Raw genomic sequence first — 19,974 nt, 5'->3', positions numbered from 1 at the left:
GAGTCTGGCTGGTCACCATGGAATTATCAGCCTTGTTTTCTGAGTTTGACCTTAGTTATTTACACACTCAGCTTGAAATACGGCAAATGTAGTCACTTTTCAGCCATTTCATTCCTTGAAATCTAATAGACCTTTAAGTGTTTAAGATGGAAAAGGCTGTGCTATTTTCATAAAGGTTTCTGCTGTCATTGGTTGTGAAGGCCGTGACTTTTGCCCAAATAAAGAAATAAGATGAGAACTGGGGATTCCCTCTTCTCTATTAAATTTTTCTTGGGAGAGAGAGAAAAAAATCATCCTCTTGAAAAAGAAGCAACATTTAAAAGCTACAAATCTCTCTTAGAGATAGAAACCCAGTAACTAACTTGGATGGATGATTTTTGTTTTATTGTTGCATTTCGGATATGCTATCTTTTAATTTTTTCTTTAACACTGAAGATTCCATGCTAGGGTTGTCTTAGGTCTAGGTATTTCCAAATCATTACATTCAAGCATTGAAACACTCCCCTTGGCCTTTAGAAACATCGTGATAGTCTTCCTTTACACTGAGGGGCTAAAGCACTTCTGGTATAATGCCTAAACATAAAGATACATCTGCAATGACCTCTTCCCATATGGGACTCTTTATTCAGTCCACCAACATTTATTGACAGGATTTTTAGGGATTTGTTGTCAAATGAGATCTTGTTTTGGCAAAATAAAAACTTATCATCTGAGAAATGAGGAGATCATTGCTTTTTAAGCAGCATTTATAGGACATTTAATATGTATAGCATTTTGCAAAGGAGCAGAAGGTAATAACATTAATAACAATAGGTGGCATTGGGAGCTACCATTTGTTGCATACAATGAGCCAGGCACTGAGGTAAGTGCATTACATAGTTTGGCTTATTTTTTCCTCCAGCACTCTTTTGGGGTAGGTACTATTATCTCTATTAATGGATGAGGAAACTGAGGCTCACTAAAGTTTAGTAATTTGCCTAACACCATATGGCTAATGACAAAGGCAGGACACAGTCCTAGGAAATTTGTTTCCAGAGTCAAGAACCTTCTAGATCAGAGGCTTCCAACTGTGGTTCATGGACTGTTTTCTGGGAACCCATGAGATCAAAGTATTTTCATATTAACAGTAAGAGGTTACTTGCCTTTCTGTGCTGACATTTGCGCTAAGGGTGCAGAAGCAATGGCAGGCAAACTGCTGCTGCTTAGCACGAATCGAAGTTTTAAAATCAAGTTGTGCTAGTGGTCCTTGTGTTCTTCACTGCCATGTGCTTGTGGGGAGATAAAAAACACGATTTCTCTTAACAACATCCTTGATGAAGGAGTAAGAAATTATTAATTTTTCTAAACCTTGACCCTTATGAAAAAATTTTAAAACATACTCTGTGTGACAAAATGAGACATGAGCACAAGGCCCTTGTGCACTGAAGTACAATGCTATCACTGTTTGACAGTTTGAACGGTGAGCTGTCTAGTCCTTTCTTTCATGGGGCCCCATTTTCACTTGAAAGAATAAGACAAACGATGGATATTTAGACATGGCAGATCTTTTTAGTGGGGCATTTTTACGAAAATAAGCAAAATGTGCTTACTGTGTCAAGAAACTCACCGTATTTATGGCTAGTCATAAAATTTGAGCTTTCAAGAGAAAATTAGAATCTTGGAGATCTTGTATTCACCACCATGAGCTTGATAGCTTCAGAATACTTAAGACTTTTCTGAGCTCAGAAGTGAAATTAACACATGCAATTTTTTGATATAAAGTAAGATATCGCAACATCTGGAAAATTGCATAACTAACATAGTCAACCAATATTTCCCCAATGACCAATGCTTGATGTTACAAAATCATGCATGGGTAAAAGATTCATTCAATGTAGGAGGTAAACAGTGGATAGTAATGTTAGAGAATATAGCAACAGTTAATTTGTATAGTTTCAGATTCCACATTATAACCAACCTTTAAGAAGCTACCACTTGTTAAGTTTTGGTGTGATACCAAAGAATATCTGCAATGATCTAATGAAGCTATCAAAATGCTCTTCCTTTTTTAAGTACATAATCGCAGTTAGAAAAAAATATCTGTGATGCTGGATAATCTTCATAAACTTCAATCAAAACAATATATTGTAACAGATTGAATGTAGGAGCAGATATAAGAATCCACCTGTGTTCTATTAAACTAGACATTTATGAGATGCATAAAACTGTAAAACTATGCCAGTCTTTTTACTAAACTTTTAAAATTAAAAAAAAATTGTGGTAAAATATGCATGAACATAAAATTTACCATCTTAATCATTTTTGAGTGTTCAGTTCATAGTGTTAAGTACATTAACATTGTTGTGCAACTAATCTCTAGAACTTTTTCATCTTGCAAAACTAAAATTTTGCACCCACTGACCCATGACTCCTGATTACGCCCTCTGCCCCTCAGCCCCTGGCAACCATCATTCTACTTGCTGTCTCTGAATTTAACAACTCTGGGTGCTTCATATAAGTGAAATCATATAGTATTTGTCTTTTTGTGACTGGTTTATTTCACTTTGTAACTTTCTTTTTTTTTTTGAAATATAGTCATTTTCATAACAATGTTATTTATGTTAACATGCAATGGATTTCTTATTGTTATTTCAATGAACAATAAACACTTCAAAATTCTCAGTTTTAAATTCTAATAGAATAAATGTCAATAGATATAGCCACTATACATATCTCTATTGTATCACTAGCTGCAGTACTGTAATTATTAAATTTAATGTCTGTCTTTTTACTATATGGTGACTGTTGTGACAAAGACTGTGGAGTATTTATTTTATATCTATAGGGCAGATGTTAACTGAGTATTTGGTAAGTGATGAATGCTGAAACCCAAATTACAGTCAACACACTTTGAAAGTTACGGATCAACTTGTTGTGTGAGTGTATAATGCATAATTTTAAGGGATGATGGAATAAACATTTTAAATCGCTATTATATAGCTTAATGTGTTTGGGAAGAACTGTAACTTACATATTGAACTTCCCATTTCACCAATTTCATTGTTTAGTATGAACATAAAGTAAGATGCCAGGTAAATAATGTTGTATGTTGGAAGGGCAGAAAGTTGTGAAATTGGGACCCCAGTGCTGGAGTTGGGAAAGCAATCATAGTCGTGAGCTGCATTTCTTCTGATGAATGAGTTTTCCTGCCATCTTCCTTATGGGCATTTGCTGATAAGGAGAAACTCATTGGTAGAGAGTCCTTGAAATTTCCATAATATGTGCCAACACGAATTAATAAAAATTATGCAATATGGGAATTGAAAGCCAGTATTGTACTATATCCACTATGATGATTAATATTGAGTGTCAATTTGATTGGATTGAAGGATGCCAAGTATTGCCCCTGGGTGTGTCTGTGAGGGTGTTGCCAAAGGAGATTAACATTTGAGTCAACGGACTGGGAGAGGCAGACTCACCCTCAATTGGGTGGGCAACATCTAATCAGCTGCCAGCATAAAAGCAGGCATGGAAAGAAAAGACTTGCTGAGTCTTCCAGCCTCCATCTTTCTCCTGTGCTGGATACTTCCTGCCCTTGAACATCAGACTCTAAGCTCTTCAGCTTTTGAACCCTTGGACCTATACCAGTGAATTTCCAGGGACTCTTGGGCCTTCGGCCACAGACTGAAGGCTGCGCTGTCAGCTTCCCTACTTTTGAGGTTTTGGGGCTGAGATTGGCTTCCTGGCTCCTCAGCTTGCAGACAGTGTATTATGCAACTTCACCTTGTGATTGTGTGAGTCAATTCACCTAATAAACTCCCCTTTATATATACATCTATCCTATTAGTTCTGTCCCTTTAGAGAACCCTGAGTAATATACTCACCAAACAATATGGGACTTGAAAGCCAGTAATAGTACTGGCTTTAATTTCAAGGCTTTCAAGACCTAATAATTATGTCTTAAACCCTCATCTTTTCAAGAGAATGACTGTATTTCTCATTTGTTAAAAACCTGCCCTAATGTCTTTCTCCTGATGAATGTTCTTAGTTACTCTAGAGCCATGGGATCATTGAGGAAATTTTTTGAATTTGATTAAAAATAGTCTGTGTTAAAAATAAAAACTGACAGAATGACATATTAAGCCCTTACCTTCTCTGTATTTTATTAGTAATACATATGGTGAATAAATACAGTTGCTGCCATATAAAGCAATTTTTCGTGCTGTTAACATTGTTTTCTGATTTACTATGATTTGAGTATTTATTGATCTGGGGCTGTCACTGGCCTGAAATAACTGGTGTTTAGGGTTTAAGTTAGGCAGGATCTCACAAGATCTTAAATTCCATAGAGAAGAGTGTCTGAGAAATGTGCCTTTTGCTGGTCGCAGTGGAATAAAGCTTTTGGTCTTCTGCATACTTGGATCTGGTTTCCTGCAAAGCCATGTTGCCCACATTGGTGCCAATGGCTAAAGCTGAGTTTTTTAATGACAGCACCGACTTAAATTCTTGTCGCATTCAGACCAGTTGCAGTCTTGTCTCTGCCCCCTTCCCATATGAAGAGTTTGGGGAAGAAACACCATGAAAAGGTATAGTCCTCCTGAGTGCCTGATCCAGAGCTCAGACATTTTTGGAAGTGACTTGGCCTGATCTTTTATCTGACTGTCTAATTTAGAAAACCACAGATTGTCTGAGCTTAAAGGGAATCAAAGACAAAACAAGACTGAGGTGGCCAAGCTACAAACGCAGAGATGCAGATCTTTGTGAAGACCCTCACAGGCAAGACCATCACCCTCGAGGTCGAGCCCAGTGACACCACTGAGAATGTCAAGGCCAAAATTCAAGCCAAGGAGGGCATCCCACTTGACCAGCAGCGTCTGATATTTGCGGGCAAACAGCTGGAGGATGGCCGCACTCTCTCAGACTGCAACATCCAGAAAGAGTCCATCCTGCACCTGGGGCTGCACCTGCAAGGTGGCATTATTGAGCCTTCCCTCTGCCAGCTTGCCCAGAAATACAACTGCGACAAGATGATCTGCGGCAAGTGCTGTGCTCGCCTGCACCCCTGTGCTGTCAACTGCCACAAGAAGTGCAGCCACACCAGCAACCTGCGCCCCAAGAAGAAGGTCAAATAAGCCTCTTCCTTCCCCCGAGGGCAGCCTCCTGCCCAGGCCCCATGGCCCTGGGGCCTCAATAAAGTGTCCCTTTCATTGACTGGAAAAAAAAAAAAAAAAAAAAGAAGACAAAACAATTCAACACACCTTTTTTTTTGCAGTTGACGAAGCAGAACTAGAGAGGCCAAGTGGCTCGCCCCAGTCAATACTGAATTGGTGACAGAACAAGGGCTAAGCCCAGGGCTCTCATCAGTGGTTTATTTTCTTTCAGCTGCCTGCTGATGGGGAACATTTGTGGGACTTCTTTGAATGCAATCTTGGGAAAATATAGTGAAGTGGGATCAACCCCACCCCAACTCTCTCTCTTTCTGTTTATGTCTCTCCCTGTCTCGCTTGCACAGACACACAGAATATTCCAGTCGCAGTTCCAACAGCTCTGTGACTTTGCTTGGGTCACTTAAGCGAGCTAAGGCTCAGGAGTGTACTCTGCTGCAGGGAGATGGTGACACCTGTGCTGGCTGTTGCACGTCTTCCATGAGATGGTATGTATGGAAGCCCTTCCTGAGATGGAAAACCCTATAACTAGTGTAACAGGGTGGTAGTAACAGAAGATTTTAAAGCGAAGCTCCGAAATGCTTGTTCGCGTAGTTTTTTGTATAGGTACAAGAAATCTCATGAGGTTGTGAATCCTGCGGCTTCATTTGCATAATTCATAACTCCGTAATATGATATTGTCTTAACCAAATAGTTAGCCTTCTCCCCTTCTTTTCTTCATCCCTTGCAGCCTTTTAAGCCAAATTCTCAATTTCAGACCTTGCTGGAAGTCCCCTTGGACCTTCGGTTTGTTATTTCAAAGCTAGGATAAAAAGAGTTTGAGGTACGGACATGTCTAAGAAAAATATACTTCTTGCTTTGGGCCTTTTCTTTCATTCTGTGTTATTTGGCAAGCTTGTTCTATTTGCTTGAGCTGTGGGCTGGGGGTTAGGAGACTGACTGGGTTTTGATCCCTGCTCTGCTCTGTGTCGCTTTGGACCTGGTACTTAACCACTGTAGAAAATAAAAAGGCTGGTTCAGAGGACAGCCTGTTTTGGTCAGTTCAGGCTGCCATAACAAAGTGCCATACGTGGACTGGGAGTTTAAACAACAGAAATGTACTTTTTCACAGTTCTGGTGGCTGGAAAGTGTGAGATGAGGGTGCCACCATGGTTAGGTTGTGCTAAGGGCTCCCTTTCTTGCTTGCGGATGGCCATCTCCTCACTGCGTATTCACACGGCAGAGACAGACAGACAGACAGTTAGCAAAATCTCTAGCGTCTCCTTCTCTGTCTCTTTCTGTTTTTTTTGGTTTGTTTGTTTGTTTTTGAGATAAGATCTCACTCTGCTACCCAGGCTGGAGTGCAGTGGTACAACCTCAGCTCACTGCAGGCTCGAGCTCCCAGGCTCAAGAGATCCTCCCACCTCAGCCTTTCTGGTAGTTGGGAACACAGGCGCACACCATCATTCCTGGCTAATTTTTTGTATTTTTTGTAGAGACGGGGATTCGTCATGTTGCCCAGGCTGGTCTTGAACTCCTTGACTCAAGTGATCTGCCTGCCTTGGCCTCCCAAAGTGCTAAGATTTGAGACATGAGCCACCACACCCAGCTGGTGTCTCTTCTTAAAAGGACAGCAGTCCCATCATGAGGATCTCACCCTCATGATCTCATCTAAACCTAATTATTTCCCCAAGGTCTAATATCCAAATACCATCACATTGGGGGTTGGGGCTCCAAAATATTAATTTTTTGAGGGGAAACACAATTTAGCCCATAGCAGGCCCCTTGCAGTCTAAACGCTGCAAGTCTATATTACATGTGAGGTGTGATGTAAGTACTGTGAGATATCAGAAAAAGTGTAGTACAGAAAATCCAAAATACATCTCACTCCTCAGGAGCACAGCCTGTTTGGAAAGCAACCATAACACAAAGCAATGTGAGAAGAATCACACGAAAGGAGCAGAGACAACAAGGGCCTGCTGCATTTCGAGAGAGAGAGAGAGAGAGAGATTGATTCCCACTGGAAGAATCAGGAAGGTCTTCCTGGAAGAGGTGGCATTGAGTTGGAATTTGAAAGATGGCAAGATATCCACAAATGATTATGGGTATGGGGTGAGTGACAGGCAACAAGAGCGAAGTTGGAAACATGCTTTTTGGAGAACAGATAAGCCTGAAGTTTTAGCAGGGGATAGTCCTGGAAATACTGGTTCAGTCCACCCAGTTCTAAAAGCAAATCTAAGAACAATGGAACATGTGTGATGACTGGAGAACCTCTTCAGCAAAATAATAAACAAAGTGGGCTTTGGGGGAAATTAACTCAACTACAGGGAGGAGAGTTGCTTAGGGCAGAGAGGAGATGAACAGAGAGGCCAGTTTGGAATCTAGAGATGTGGCTTGTAGATTTCTCTTAAACATCTGGAATGTATATTCAAACAACAACAACAAAAATCAAGCTGTGGATTTATTCACTGCTGGAAAACCACCATCACCCTTCTGGTTTTGGCTTCTGCTTTGGGTGATCAGATTTATTTCCTCTTGTCAGGAGTTATATTCCCTTTGCGTAATAGAGGCTCTGGGTGCGTCCGGGGAGGTGTCTGTAGTCAAGACAAGCTGCCGTTTCCAAGGGCAAGAGCTGGCATTTCACTGGTCGCTGCATACCTCATTTCTGGGACGGGCAGGAGTGAACTTGGTGGGGCAGTAGAGCCTGAAGCAGACTGTGTTCTACATTTTGGGAGCTGTCATCCTCAGGGATGAAAGACTGTCGATTCAGTTTTCAGTACCCTTGACGTCTGCAAGTTGCTTTTGTAGCCTGAATTCCTCAGGCCTCTTCTGCCTGGCGTAGGAAGGTTGCCACCTTGACATGAGCCGTCAGACTTGGCTGCCTCACTGCGTCTGTCTGTGTGACAGTAGTGGCTCTGCCCTGATTTTATTTATGGTTGTGTTTCACATGGGCTCAGGACAGTTCTCATAGGTTCTTTTCTGAGGGTTCATTGTTAGTGTCCCTTCCTGCAAAGCCACTTACGAATGCTGTTTCCTGGGGACTTTCATGCCCTCTCCCTTGTGGCTGCCCTGAACACCGATTGTCAGAGTTTCCAGTGGTGCCAGAAGATGCCGGGCCCCATTCCAGGCTCACTGTGCTGGAGCCACTCTGTCGTCTCTCCTGGGGCATTGGTGCCTCTGCTCAGGGCCCTGAAGCATGAACCTTCCTCCCTCCAGGTCACACTCCTCATGCCAATGAACACCCAACCCCTTTGATTCAGAAGTTCTCCAGACATGGCCAGACTCTGAATCCCAGTTTAAGCCAAGCCTGAGGACTCCCACTCCCACACCAGCCCCTACAAGGCATGTGGCTATTGCACTTTGTTTCTTGTCCAGGTGGCAGGACAGGGAAGCAGGTGCTAGAGGCACCAGCAGCACCACTCCCAAGGTGTCAGGGGTGAAAGTGTGGCAGAAAGTTGCATAGTTGCATGTCGATGTAAAGTATCCTCCAGGGAAATTTCATTTTCAAAAATGCCAGGACTGACTGTATTTTCGTAGAACCAAGACAGAGCTTCCGTTCTCAGAGGGTGGGCTTTGTAAACAAGACGGCCCACTGCTGAGTCCAGGAGTTGTCTCTTTGGGGCATTCAGGGAGCTCAGGGGGACGCTGTTGCTAGTCGGTTGCCCTGAGCAGGAACTTCTCAGGCAGGATCAGGGGACTGGGAGCCCTGGGATTTAGGAAAGCGGGCTGCGGGAAATGCCCTCAGCTGCAGGTCAACCTGCGTCCTGGTGTTGGGTGTAACATGGTATGTAAAGAGTATGAATTGGTGGAGCAGCTACCCTGTTTTTCCATCATGGCATGGGGCATCTTTTCAGTTCCAAGCCTGAGAGTAAATTCTGGAAGGGTGGGGCAGGGTGGACCTTTGGGTAAGAAGACAACTTCGTTGCCATTAGGCCGGCACAGTCCCCAAAGGGCTGACATCCCTGGGTCGTGCTGGGCAGTGGGGGCTGGTGGTTTGGGTACAGAGGGCACAGGGGGGCACCAGCTTTGAAGTGGCTCTTCAGCTGATGGTCAGTTATTAGACATCTCAACTGAATGACTGTTGTGGGGAAACAAAGATGAACAGATCCCTCTCCAGGGAATTCACATTCCGTTTGGGGAGACAAACAAATAAATGCAATGGAAAAAAAATGCTATGACTGAGATGTCCTGTCGCAAAGAGTGTGCCTCAGCAGCAGCAGCGGGAGACAGAAGGTGGTAAACATCCCGGGGGATGGGGATTAGGATTGCCTGTGACCTCCAGGTGGATGGGTGGGGCTTGAGGACATGGAGACAGAAGCAAGCATGGGTGAGGAAGGCCATGGGGCACCCCAATGCTGGGGGTGCACGGAGCGCAACTGAGGGTGCTCATGGATGCAGAAATCTGAGGAATCGATTTTTTCCTCAAGGTGACAACAGTCAAGGCAGAAAGAGGGCACTGGTGTCCCAAAATGCGGACCTGGGAAGTGAGTCCCAAAGACCCCTGGACAGAGTCACCCCAGTTCTCTCTGTGGGGATCTAGTTTTAGGACTTGTGTTCCAGAACGAGCTCCTTCTATTTGATGGGCTTCAAAAGTGGTAGGGCCTTGTAGAAATGACTAGTTTACTAGTGTGCATTGTGCACTCCCTCAGATCTCTGGTTTGGAAACATGCCCTTCTAGAAACCTTCCCTTTAAATTTAATTATTTGAATTAGTAATAGAGGCAACTGGTGCAAAAGATACAAAAGGAAGGTAGATAATGAACAGTAAATCTCCCTTCTAGCCCAGGGACCCAGCCATCCTCTCACCCTCCCTAGAGGAGGCACTGTGTTCAGTTTCTTGTGTCCTCTTCCAGAGATATTTTATGCACAACATGGCTCTTTCTCTACACACACACCCACAGCACCTATTTAAACATAAACAGCAACACACCATAAGGTCTTTCTGCACCTTGTTTGTTTCTCCTAGAAATATATCTGGCTCTGGTTCCATATGAGCTCATATAGAGCTTCCTCAGTTATTATAGCTTCTGCTTATTCAGAATATATGTGTCAATAAACATGTGCCTATTGACACATATGCCCCATGATCGGACAGTTAGGTGCTTTTGATCTCTTGCCATTATAGCAGTAGCACTGCAAATATACCTAACATCCATCATTTCACAAGAGTAAAGTACTTGCAAAGGGCAATATGTTTCCAGAAGAAGAGTTGTTCGATCAACTTGTATATGCATTTAAACTTCAGGTAAGCATCACCAGGTTGCTTTCTGTAATGGTCATATCTCTTTCCACGCCCACCAGAAATGTCTGAGAGTGCCTGTTGCTCCACACTCTTACCAACGGATTCTGTTGTTGAGCCTCTTGGTCTTTGCCACGCTGATTGGTGAAAAAATGTTTTTTCATGGTAGTTACCATTTGTGTTTCCTAGTAGTTTGACAGAAATTGAGCATCTTAAGAGAGTACTTTTAAAACTCCCGTACAAGTTCAGTCCTTTTTGAAGTAGGCAGAGGACAGAAGGGAACAATATTCAGAAAACAGAGGTCCCAATCAGCTGAGAGATAATTGTAATAAGTTCCTTGAGGACAAGCACGTATCCTTTTCCTTTTTATCTTTGTTGGCACACAAAATTCACTATAAATGTGTGTCAGATTGAATTTATGTCACTTTGGTGTAAGAGGGGAAACTTTTTTCGTATCTGCCCTTCAGACTTTGATGTTTCCCTTTCAAGAGTTTGAAAGTGGTTTCCTGGAAAAATTCTGTTCAAAGAGTGCGAGTTTCATTTCTCGTTACAATGTTACTGCCTGAAGGCCCCATTCATCTGTTATCTCCATGGCTTTCTCGTTGTCTTTCCTAAATCATCATGTATCTGTGAGGAAGGTGTCAGAACTGCATTAATCTCAGAATATGAGGAGAAAACATTTTGTGAATGACCTGGACTCCAAATCTTGAAGGAGTGTTTCTCTATAGCCTGTATTTGCTGCCCATTTTTTCATACTGCATTAGCCAGTATTAAATCTCAGTGAGTTACAGCTCTTTGGTGCATTCACCTTAACTCTAGGACATTTACCAAAGGAGTTCTGATCACGGGATCCCATGGGAAACATTAGTATTATAATCTACATTACAGCCAGTATTGAAAATTTTATTAGAATGCAGTATGATATATCGAGATCTCTACAAAAATGAATCATTTTTGCAATTTGACTTTGCAACCATTAGAACTTTCCATAAACATAGATCTATGCATCCAATAAAGAGCATACAACATGAAACTTTTTGTACACTCAAATATTTCAAATTTTAGGATAAAAAGCTTAGTGGCAATAAATTGGATATCTATGTGCCTTGCCCTGACCCCTTAGGAATGAAAAAATATCTGTTTTTAGTCACCAAGTTTTATGCTGGAAGTCATGTTAAAAAAACGATTATGGACAATCTTATTTCCTTTCTTCTTTCCTCCCTTTCTTTTTTCTTCTTCCTTCTTTGGTCACATATTAGGCAGCTACCATACACTGGCCACAGGGATAGTCAGAAGGTAGGTAATTGTGCTTATAAATATGACTGTTTTCACAATCGTTGTAAGGGAAACTTATTTTCTTTTTCTGTAAACCTTTTTGTTGGCAACAAACACAAAGGAAGGAGCTGATTCCACAGCCTAAGACTGGTGGTTAAAACACCACTTTCTTGTACAAAAATCTCACATTCACAGAGGTGCCAGAGTGCTTGAAATTCTGCCACTAGAGTTTTTATCCATTTGGTTTAAAGTATTAGCCCAGAAAGTCCCTGTTCAAGTGCAAGTCTATAACTTGGGATAAATAACGTACACTGATGTGTACTGAGGTATTTGAGATTTTAAAAATTATACAATTAACTATCATCTAGGAGAGGACTGACTCCTAAGGAAAGGGAAACACCAGGTGGGTGGCGCCTGATGGTGGAAGGGATGAACCAGAACATGGGATATTGCTGGGGATTTGTGAGAGTGCACAAGACAAGGGCCCTGTAACCTAGATGTATAGACATTGCTCCATTGTCTCTGGATAGTAGAAAACCAGGTCATTGTGGTGTCACCTCGTTCCTTCTCTGGGTATCTGTCTGTCTCCCTTGGATGGTGACTGGAATTTGCTGGGTAAACTCCCTGCCACTAATCAAGACTAACCTCCCTAGGTGGTCTACACCTGATTTCCAACTCAAACTCTCACACAGGTGTCCTCTCCTCTGTAGACCCTAAGCCACGGGGAATTATTTGCTGTTTCCCCCCAAAACCAGCCCAATGCACTTCTTTCCATTGCTTCTGCTCACACTCATTTGTGCTGAGGATGGTCTGCCTGTCTCATACTTCAAGTCTCAGTTTGAGAATCACCACTCCTTGAAGACTTTCATGACTTTGCCATCTTCACACCTGCTCCAAGTAGAGTAGACCACTCCCTTCTTTGGGCACTCAGTGAATTCTAGAATACTTCTAGCACAGCATCTACAACTTTTTATAGCACTTACTGGTATACCTTTCTGTTTCTTTACTAGAATCTAATCACCTTGAGGGCAAGGACTATGTCAAATATATCTCCGTATCCCTAGCTTCTTTTAACACTTAGTAGGTAATGTATGCCTAATGCTTTTTGGCTGAACAAATAACAAATGACTGAATATCTTAGAGAGGGGACTTAGTGATATATAGGATAATTCATAGATTATGGACATGGGGGTCTTGCTTCTTGAAAACTCCATTTGATTAGGTATTTCTTGAGCACTTAATACTTGTGTCTCTGTGACTTAGTCACAGCTCCCACTTGCTGTCAGCCTTATACACTATCTAATGTAATCTTCAGCACAACCTAAGAGATATGTATTATTATCCCTGTTTTTTTTTTTTTTTTTTTTTGGTTGAGGAAATTGAGACTTGGCAAGATTAAGTAATTTTCTCAGATTTACACAGCTATTCAAAATTGGACTCCATCCGAGTCCAATGCACTTGCTTCTTAACTGCTGCATGAAGCTAGGTACTACAGAGGATGTAAAGGTGCTGCAAGTACTTCACAGTCCAATGGCAGAGGACAAGCATATGCCATGAACTCTTCTAATTCCAGGCACTGGATAACTGCTACAATAAGGGTATAAAAGGCTGATAACCACGTTTGTATATTTATGGAGTTGCCTAGTTTTACCATCGTGATATATAATTAACCTTTATTCATATATCTCATAAATAGAGATGAAGAAAAATTCATCACAACTGGAAGCACACACATTGGGTTGCTACATTAGCATGCTTTGGTATTGTGCAGATAACCAAATCCTAGCCAACGATCATTGGTCCAGGTCTCGCCCAGTTCAGGTGGTGTCTGTGGGTGACATAGCCTGAGTTGTGCCTTTGCTTGAATTACTAGCCTTGGCACCAAGGATTTAAACATAGAATAGAGTGGCAGGACCGTGGTAGTAGATTAGAATATCTTTGTTAACTTAGAAGTTGGGTGAGGTTGAATTGGAACCAAATCACGCTGAGGCCCTTCAGAATAGATGGTGTGTATATACTAATGAACAAATTGGATGGTTCTTGTGGGAAAGGCACCAACAGTGAATGGGAACACAGCCAAGTGAGCACATGAAGACCAAAAATTTGGAAAACTCAGGGAATGGCTATTTGGGGCAGAGTGGGAAAACATATGGCCACTTAGACTAGACCACCCAGTTGGATCTGCTGATGTGCAAATCACTGTGGTGTGGAGACTTGCCCAACCCAGCCCCATCTCACCATCTCCTCAAGAAAGGTCTTGAGTGACAGAGGGTCTGGATACAGAGGGCTGATGGTCATCAGGAGAGGAATTCCAGTGGGGTCATCCTGAGGCTAACTTGTTCCCAGTCAAGATGACTTTCTGAGAGGTTGTTCTAGGAAATAGTCTGTGCTTTCAATTTGATTTTGAGAGGTCTGAGGGGTTAGCTGAAGAGAGGAACCAAAGCAGTTAGGATGAGACTCTGTTGAGGTAGCAGAAACCCCACCATAATAGTGGCTTAATCCTGTGTTAGTTTGCTAACGATAAAAAATAAAAATGAAAAAGTAAAAAGCTAGTGGCTTAAATAATAAAGTCTATTTCTCTTTCTCATAAAAGAAGCCCAGATGTGTCAGCCTAGAACACGATTTTACTCTGCGGTGTCAGGAACCCAGTTCCCTTCTATCCTGCTCAGCGTCTGGCTTCCCCTCCGTGACCCAAAATGGCTGCAGAAGTTCTTGTAACCACATCCTTATTCCAGCAGTAACAAGGAGAAAAAGACAAAGAAGCACATACTCCCTCCCTTTAAACATAGTTCCTAGATGTTGTACCCAGCACCTCCCGTAGTTGCACACCTAGGTGCACGGGAGGCTGAGAACTATAGTTTTACTCAGAGTGAGCACATGTCCAGCCAGAAATCAGAGGTTCTTTTATTAAAGAAGAAAGAAAGAAAAGATTTTGTAGGACAACCATCAGTCTTTGCTACATTGAAGCAGACAGGAGGAACCTCCTGGAGTTCTTTGGGTGGTAGTACATCGAGTCGGGGCTGGGATCCCGGGGCTGGTAATTCTAGATCTGTATCTTGGGCCTCAACGGAATTGCTGTGTGCTTGAGTCGAAGAGAAGGCAAGGAGGACGGAAAGGGAGTTTGTTTCCTGAAGCATGGCACATAACAAGCCCTTAGCTCCTGGGTAGACCCTCCGTGTGGATCAGCAACATATCCTGAGACATGATCCTCAGAGCAGCAGTTCTGCAAAATGGTAGAAGGTATGAATCAAAAGGCAAGGGCCGTGGTGAAACAAGTTGGTGCAACACCAATTTATAGGCAGTTAAGCAGGCCACTTAACAGTGAGAAGAAGCCTTAGGACCTTCGATGTGGACTAATGAGCACTACAGAATTCCAACCAAGAGTGGAATGCGGCACACAGCTTCTCCCCCTCCTCAAGGCACATCTCTAGTGTCCTGTGGAATGTGCCCCATGGATTCTCAGAAATTGGCAGGACAAGAAACTATACAGTTGCGTCGCCTGATGTCACCTCTGACAATGTGTGTGACGGCAGGTTGGTGCTACAGAGGGAGGTTTCGTGGGGCAGCAAAGAGCAGAAGATGCTGAGGCTCACGTTGAAAAAGGAGGGAAAACCAGGCCTTATGAAGTTCTCTACAGGCAAAACAAGAAGGCAAAGACGTGAGGATTAAAGTAGAAACTCTTGAATAAAATCGGTGTGGAAAGAACCATGACAGATACTTCTCCCAGAACGGCAGAGAGAGGGGGCCTGATTGACCCCACCGAGGCAGTGACCAGCCACGTGCTAAGCCCTGAAGGAGCGGCGGGCTCCTTCCATCTGCAAACTCTGGGGCAACCACAAGAGGAGAGCTGCTAAGGAGTGGGCATCCTCCCCCAAGCTGCAGCCGCCCAGGGGGAACTGCAAGCTAAGACATTTAACCGCAAGCTGCTAAGACATTTAGTCCTCTTAAAATCCACAGTGATTGTCTTTCCCTCAGATTTAAAACTTTTCCCTCAGACAAAACTTGCCCTATCCCCTAAAACGTGTAGAGAAAGAAACTTTGGTAGTAGTGATTGACAGTGGTGGTGGTGATGCTCAAATACGGTGGAAAGGTGGGTCCAGCCTCCTGGTCTTCCCCTTTTCTCTCCATGGGCTTCTCCTCATTACCTGTGTGATGGGAGCTGGTCTATATCTTTGCTAATTCCCCTTTGGCAGGGTGCAGAACAGTGCAGGAGGGACAAAAGAAAAGGTTATGAGAGAATATTATTTTTCTCTTGCAACACATACTCCTACCCCTTCATCATACATTCTCCTACTTCTGACTCTATCTTTCCACTATTACAGAAATCTGCTTATTTGACGCAATCTTCTGAATGCCGCCTTTCCCTCCCAATTTTTGGGGTTCCTATTGTGTACTTTGTCTTTAGCGGTTGTTCAGAGCTTGCCTCTTGGCTTCTCTAAATGTTGAGAGGACACAGTTATGGCTTTGTGAAACTGGGTCCCCCAGTGGAGCCACAGTGGTGGCCCAAGCTAGAGGGGGGGCTGGTTCTGGGCTGCGACTGAGGAACTGGTACTAGAAGAGGCCTGAAATTCCTATGCGTAGAAACTTGCCCCAGTTGCCTTAAGCCTCCGGAAAGCTGCCCATGTGATTATTTTAACCTGATTTCACTAGAGCTTGCTAGATTTTACTTGCTGATTTTACTGGATATGGTCAAGGTGAGAGTTAGGAGTAAAGACAGAGAGACACAAATCCCCTTTCCTGGTGCCCCTCACACCAACCTGGGAGCTACGCAGCTCTGCAGCGTGGAGCAGAAAATTCCTCAGCCTTGATTGTTTCTATGTTCTTTGGAATTATAAAATGAGCGATTGTAAGTTCTGAGACAGGCTCTAGATTCTGCATCTGAAGATTGGTACCACTGCTTGTATTTCTAGATTGACTTGATATGACCTCATAACTTTACCAGAGTTTCCCTAGGGACACTATTCCCTGCCAAGTGTGTCTCACTAGGTATGATAATTTGCCCCAAAGCTGTGGAAAACTAGAAAAGGACAGATAAAGAATTCACCAATGTGTAAGTCAAGCCTAGACTGATATTTATTGGATTCATAAGGCTGAATTACTGATAAAAAGAGGGGAAATAAGCAGAATTGTCAGTGCCGTTAATACTGTGTGCCAAAGGGCAGAGGCACTTCTACAGCTGGAGAGGACAATAAAAAACATAAGCACTTAAGGACTGAAGAGACTCAGTCACCTCTGGCCAGTGTGGCTCAAATAAATCTATACGGGACCCCAAACTTGAGACCTGATAAATGTGCCACTTCATTTCTCTGAGCTGTGGAGTCCATATGGGGCCAAACATGTCAACATTTCAGACCACATCATTTCTGATTTTAGAAGTTTTCCAAACAGAGTGGGTATTAAAACCCCAAATCTTACATGCAAGAAGAACACTTTTGTGGATTACCAAGCAAAATGTTCAGCTGCCTGTGACTGCAGAGCGGGAGGACAATACAGGCATTTATAGGCTGGGCCTCCTGGAATCCTCGTTGAGAAGTGTTGGATGGAGGAGCCTCCATAGACGGCTGCCCACCTCCCATCCCCAGTCCCAGACCCCACTCTTCTTTCAAATATCACACGTCAACAGAAGCCGAAGGCTGCTTGCTTTCTCTGAATGAGAAAAATAGCCTCAGATTTTGCGATTTGTATGGAGCAGGGAATTCAAAAATTTTAAGTTTAATTTCTTATTATTTACCCTCATGAAGTATTTTGGAATCAATCCACATTCAGCTCCCCTCCTATTCCTTACCCCTTCCTGAGTGGTGCAAAATGTTTAGGTCTGGAACAGTTTCAAAACACATGAAGAACTTACTTCTACCAAGCCACTTGGTTTTCAATCTTAAATGTCAACATACTTAATATACGTAGCACTGTCTCGCATAACACAATTAGAATGTGTAAATACAAGGTCTCTCAGTTAAATCAACTGCGTGAACAAATATACTATTGAATGTTTTACATATGTGCATCTTTAAAAATCATAAACATGCACATCTGTTTAAGTTTTGTGTCTACAAAGTTCACACACAAGTAAAAGTTGGTGATATTATTTTCTCTACCCAAAATGTTTAAAAAGTATGTGTGTTTATATATGTAGAAAATTCAGTCTAAAAGCCATATATGTTTCCATCCATATATATGTAAAGTTAAATTACCCATCTTACTTGGCATTTATATCACCTCCTTTGTGAACAACATCCTTAAAGGTTGGTTTTTATCGTTTATACTATGCCTGCTGAGATCTGCTAAATATAATTGTGATTTTGGGGGATTAAGGTAAAACCAGATCTCTGATGCAAGCTTAGACCACACCCTCCTCTGAGCCAACTCTGTGAAGCAGGCTGGGAAGCAGCAGTCACATGAGGTGAGTGGGGACTCAGTGACAGCAAAGGCTGCCTCTTCCGGTAAATATTAGTACATCCTGGACACACTGCTGAGAGCTGCCAGTCACACTGCCATTTCCATGGCAGCTGTGGGGCCTGCAGAGGCCAACTTTCTGTCAGGCAGCTCAGCACACAAGCTTGGAAGCTGGGTGTGGAAGGGAAGATGTTTTAATTCTCACATCTATTTCATTAAAGTCAACACATTTTGTGGGTGCCAGTTTCTAGCATGCTGCAAAGTAATCAGCACTTTAAAAAATGTTTGAAGAAGTTGGGATTTGGTAACCATTCTAAACAAACCAGGACCACACCACAAACACATTGGTATTGGGGCCCTTATATGCAAAGTGACCTCATGTGCAAGAGGGAAGCAATCTCATGGATCCTGATCCACTGCTGCAAATACCCAGAAACCCTCAGGGCTTACATTCATGAGCCTGAGGCCCAAGAACCCTCCATCTCTCATTCATTCTTCAATGAAAAGAGTAAATTAAACAAATATATATTATTCCAGCAATAGGATGTCCTACGGCCATGGGTCATGCACTAATCTCTTGGTCCATAAGACCCAGAGAGGCTGTGATTTGCTCAAAGTCAGAGAAGGGTATAGAATCAGGGTCCAGTAACCTTTTAAAATTTTAATTAACATTTGTTTTGAGCAGTTTTCAGTTTACAGAAAAAATTGAACCCAAAGTACATAGAGTTCTCATATATCCCCTCTTCCACCCACCCCAAATTCCCCTGTTTTTACTATCTGGCATTAGTTTGGTACATTTGTTACAATTGATGAGCCAATATTGACATATTATTAACTAAAGTTCATAGTTTACATCAGGGTTCGTTCTCTGTGTTTCATCCTATGGGTTTGACAAATATATAATGACCCATATCTGCCATTATAGTGTGGGGCGGAATAGTTCCACTGCCCTAAAAATCCTCTGCCTCTTCATCCTACTCTTCCTGTAACTGCTGACAACCATGGGTCTTTTTACAGTCTCCACAGTTTTGCTATTTCCCAAATGTCATATAGTTGAAGTCACACAGTATGTAGCTTCTTTCTTTCTTAGTTCTTCTAAGATGAACTTCCTTCACTTAGTAGTATGCATTTAAGTTTCCTCCAGTCTCTTGGTGGCTTGATAGCTCGTTTCATCACTGAATAATATTCCATCATATGGTTGTACTGGTTTGATTTATTTACATATCGAAGGACATCTTGGTTGCTTGCAAGTGTTGGCAGTCATGAATAAAGCTGCTATTACCATAGCGCATTCCTTCCACATGGACTCAACGTCAAATGTCAAGACTTTGCAAAATTGATTCCTAACAATGGTTGCATTTGGCAATGTTTGGGCCTCATCAAACCTTTCCAGTATTATCTGCCCTGTGTAAACTCTGCTTCCAAGAGACTCCTCTATTCCATCTCTGAACCATCCCTAATGTAACACACCCATTCCAGAGTTGTTCTTTTATTCATATCCCTTTATCCTACTTAGAATGTTTTTTTTTTCTTTAGTTTTCCAATCTGTATCCTACTCATCCACGCATGTTCATCTCCTGCCTCTGCTGTGGCAGTCTTCCCTGGATTCCCACAATTTTAAGGCAAAAACTCTAGAAAGAAAATGGGAGGAAAGGGAAGTGAGTAATTTACTTTCTCAATGACAAAATCCCCTCAACATGGAGAAGAGCAGTCAGACAGATGTGCTTCGAATCCTTGCTCCACTACCTTACTGGCTCTGTGCCCTTAGGCAAGTTACTTAACGTCTTGAAGTTCGGTTTTTCCATCTATAAAATGGGTTGAACACTATCAACATTTTGAGTTACTGTGAAGATATATGTAAAGTGCTCAGAGTACTTTCTGACACCAATAAATGATGATGCTCTCCTCTTGTCCCACTTACTCCTTCTTATCACTATCATCTCCA

At 42.4% G+C, this 19,974-nt stretch overlaps 2 protein-coding genes across 3 annotated transcripts in view; both read left to right on the top strand.

Moving 5' to 3' along the window:
- Positions 1-4,712: 4,712 nt before the first annotated feature.
- On the top strand, positions 4,713-5,111 carry LOC126951398 (ubiquitin-like). The gene has a single exon (XM_050785480.1). It carries the CDS (start codon positions 4,728-4,730, stop codon positions 5,109-5,111), a length of 384 nt encoding a protein of 127 aa, XP_050641437.1. The 5' UTR covers positions 4,713-4,727.
- A 361-nt stretch (positions 5,112-5,472) lies between these two features.
- The window catches only part of LOC126951391 (uncharacterized), a 36,063-nt gene continuing 21,561 nt past the window's right edge, over positions 5,473-19,974 (top strand). For both annotated transcript variants that reach the window (XR_007724447.1, XR_007724446.1), the window contains exon 1: positions 5,473-5,632. The gene's annotated coding sequence lies outside the window, so the exon portion shown is untranslated. The remainder of the gene's footprint in view (positions 5,633-19,974) is intronic.

This window comes from Macaca thibetana, chromosome 3 (genome assembly GCF_024542745.1).
Source record: "Macaca thibetana thibetana isolate TM-01 chromosome 3, ASM2454274v1, whole genome shotgun sequence".
Classification (NCBI taxonomy): Eukaryota; Metazoa; Chordata; class Mammalia; order Primates; family Cercopithecidae; genus Macaca; species Macaca thibetana.
Note: the sequence above shows the minus strand (reverse complement) of the source record. Positions and strands in the feature narration are given on the sequence as shown.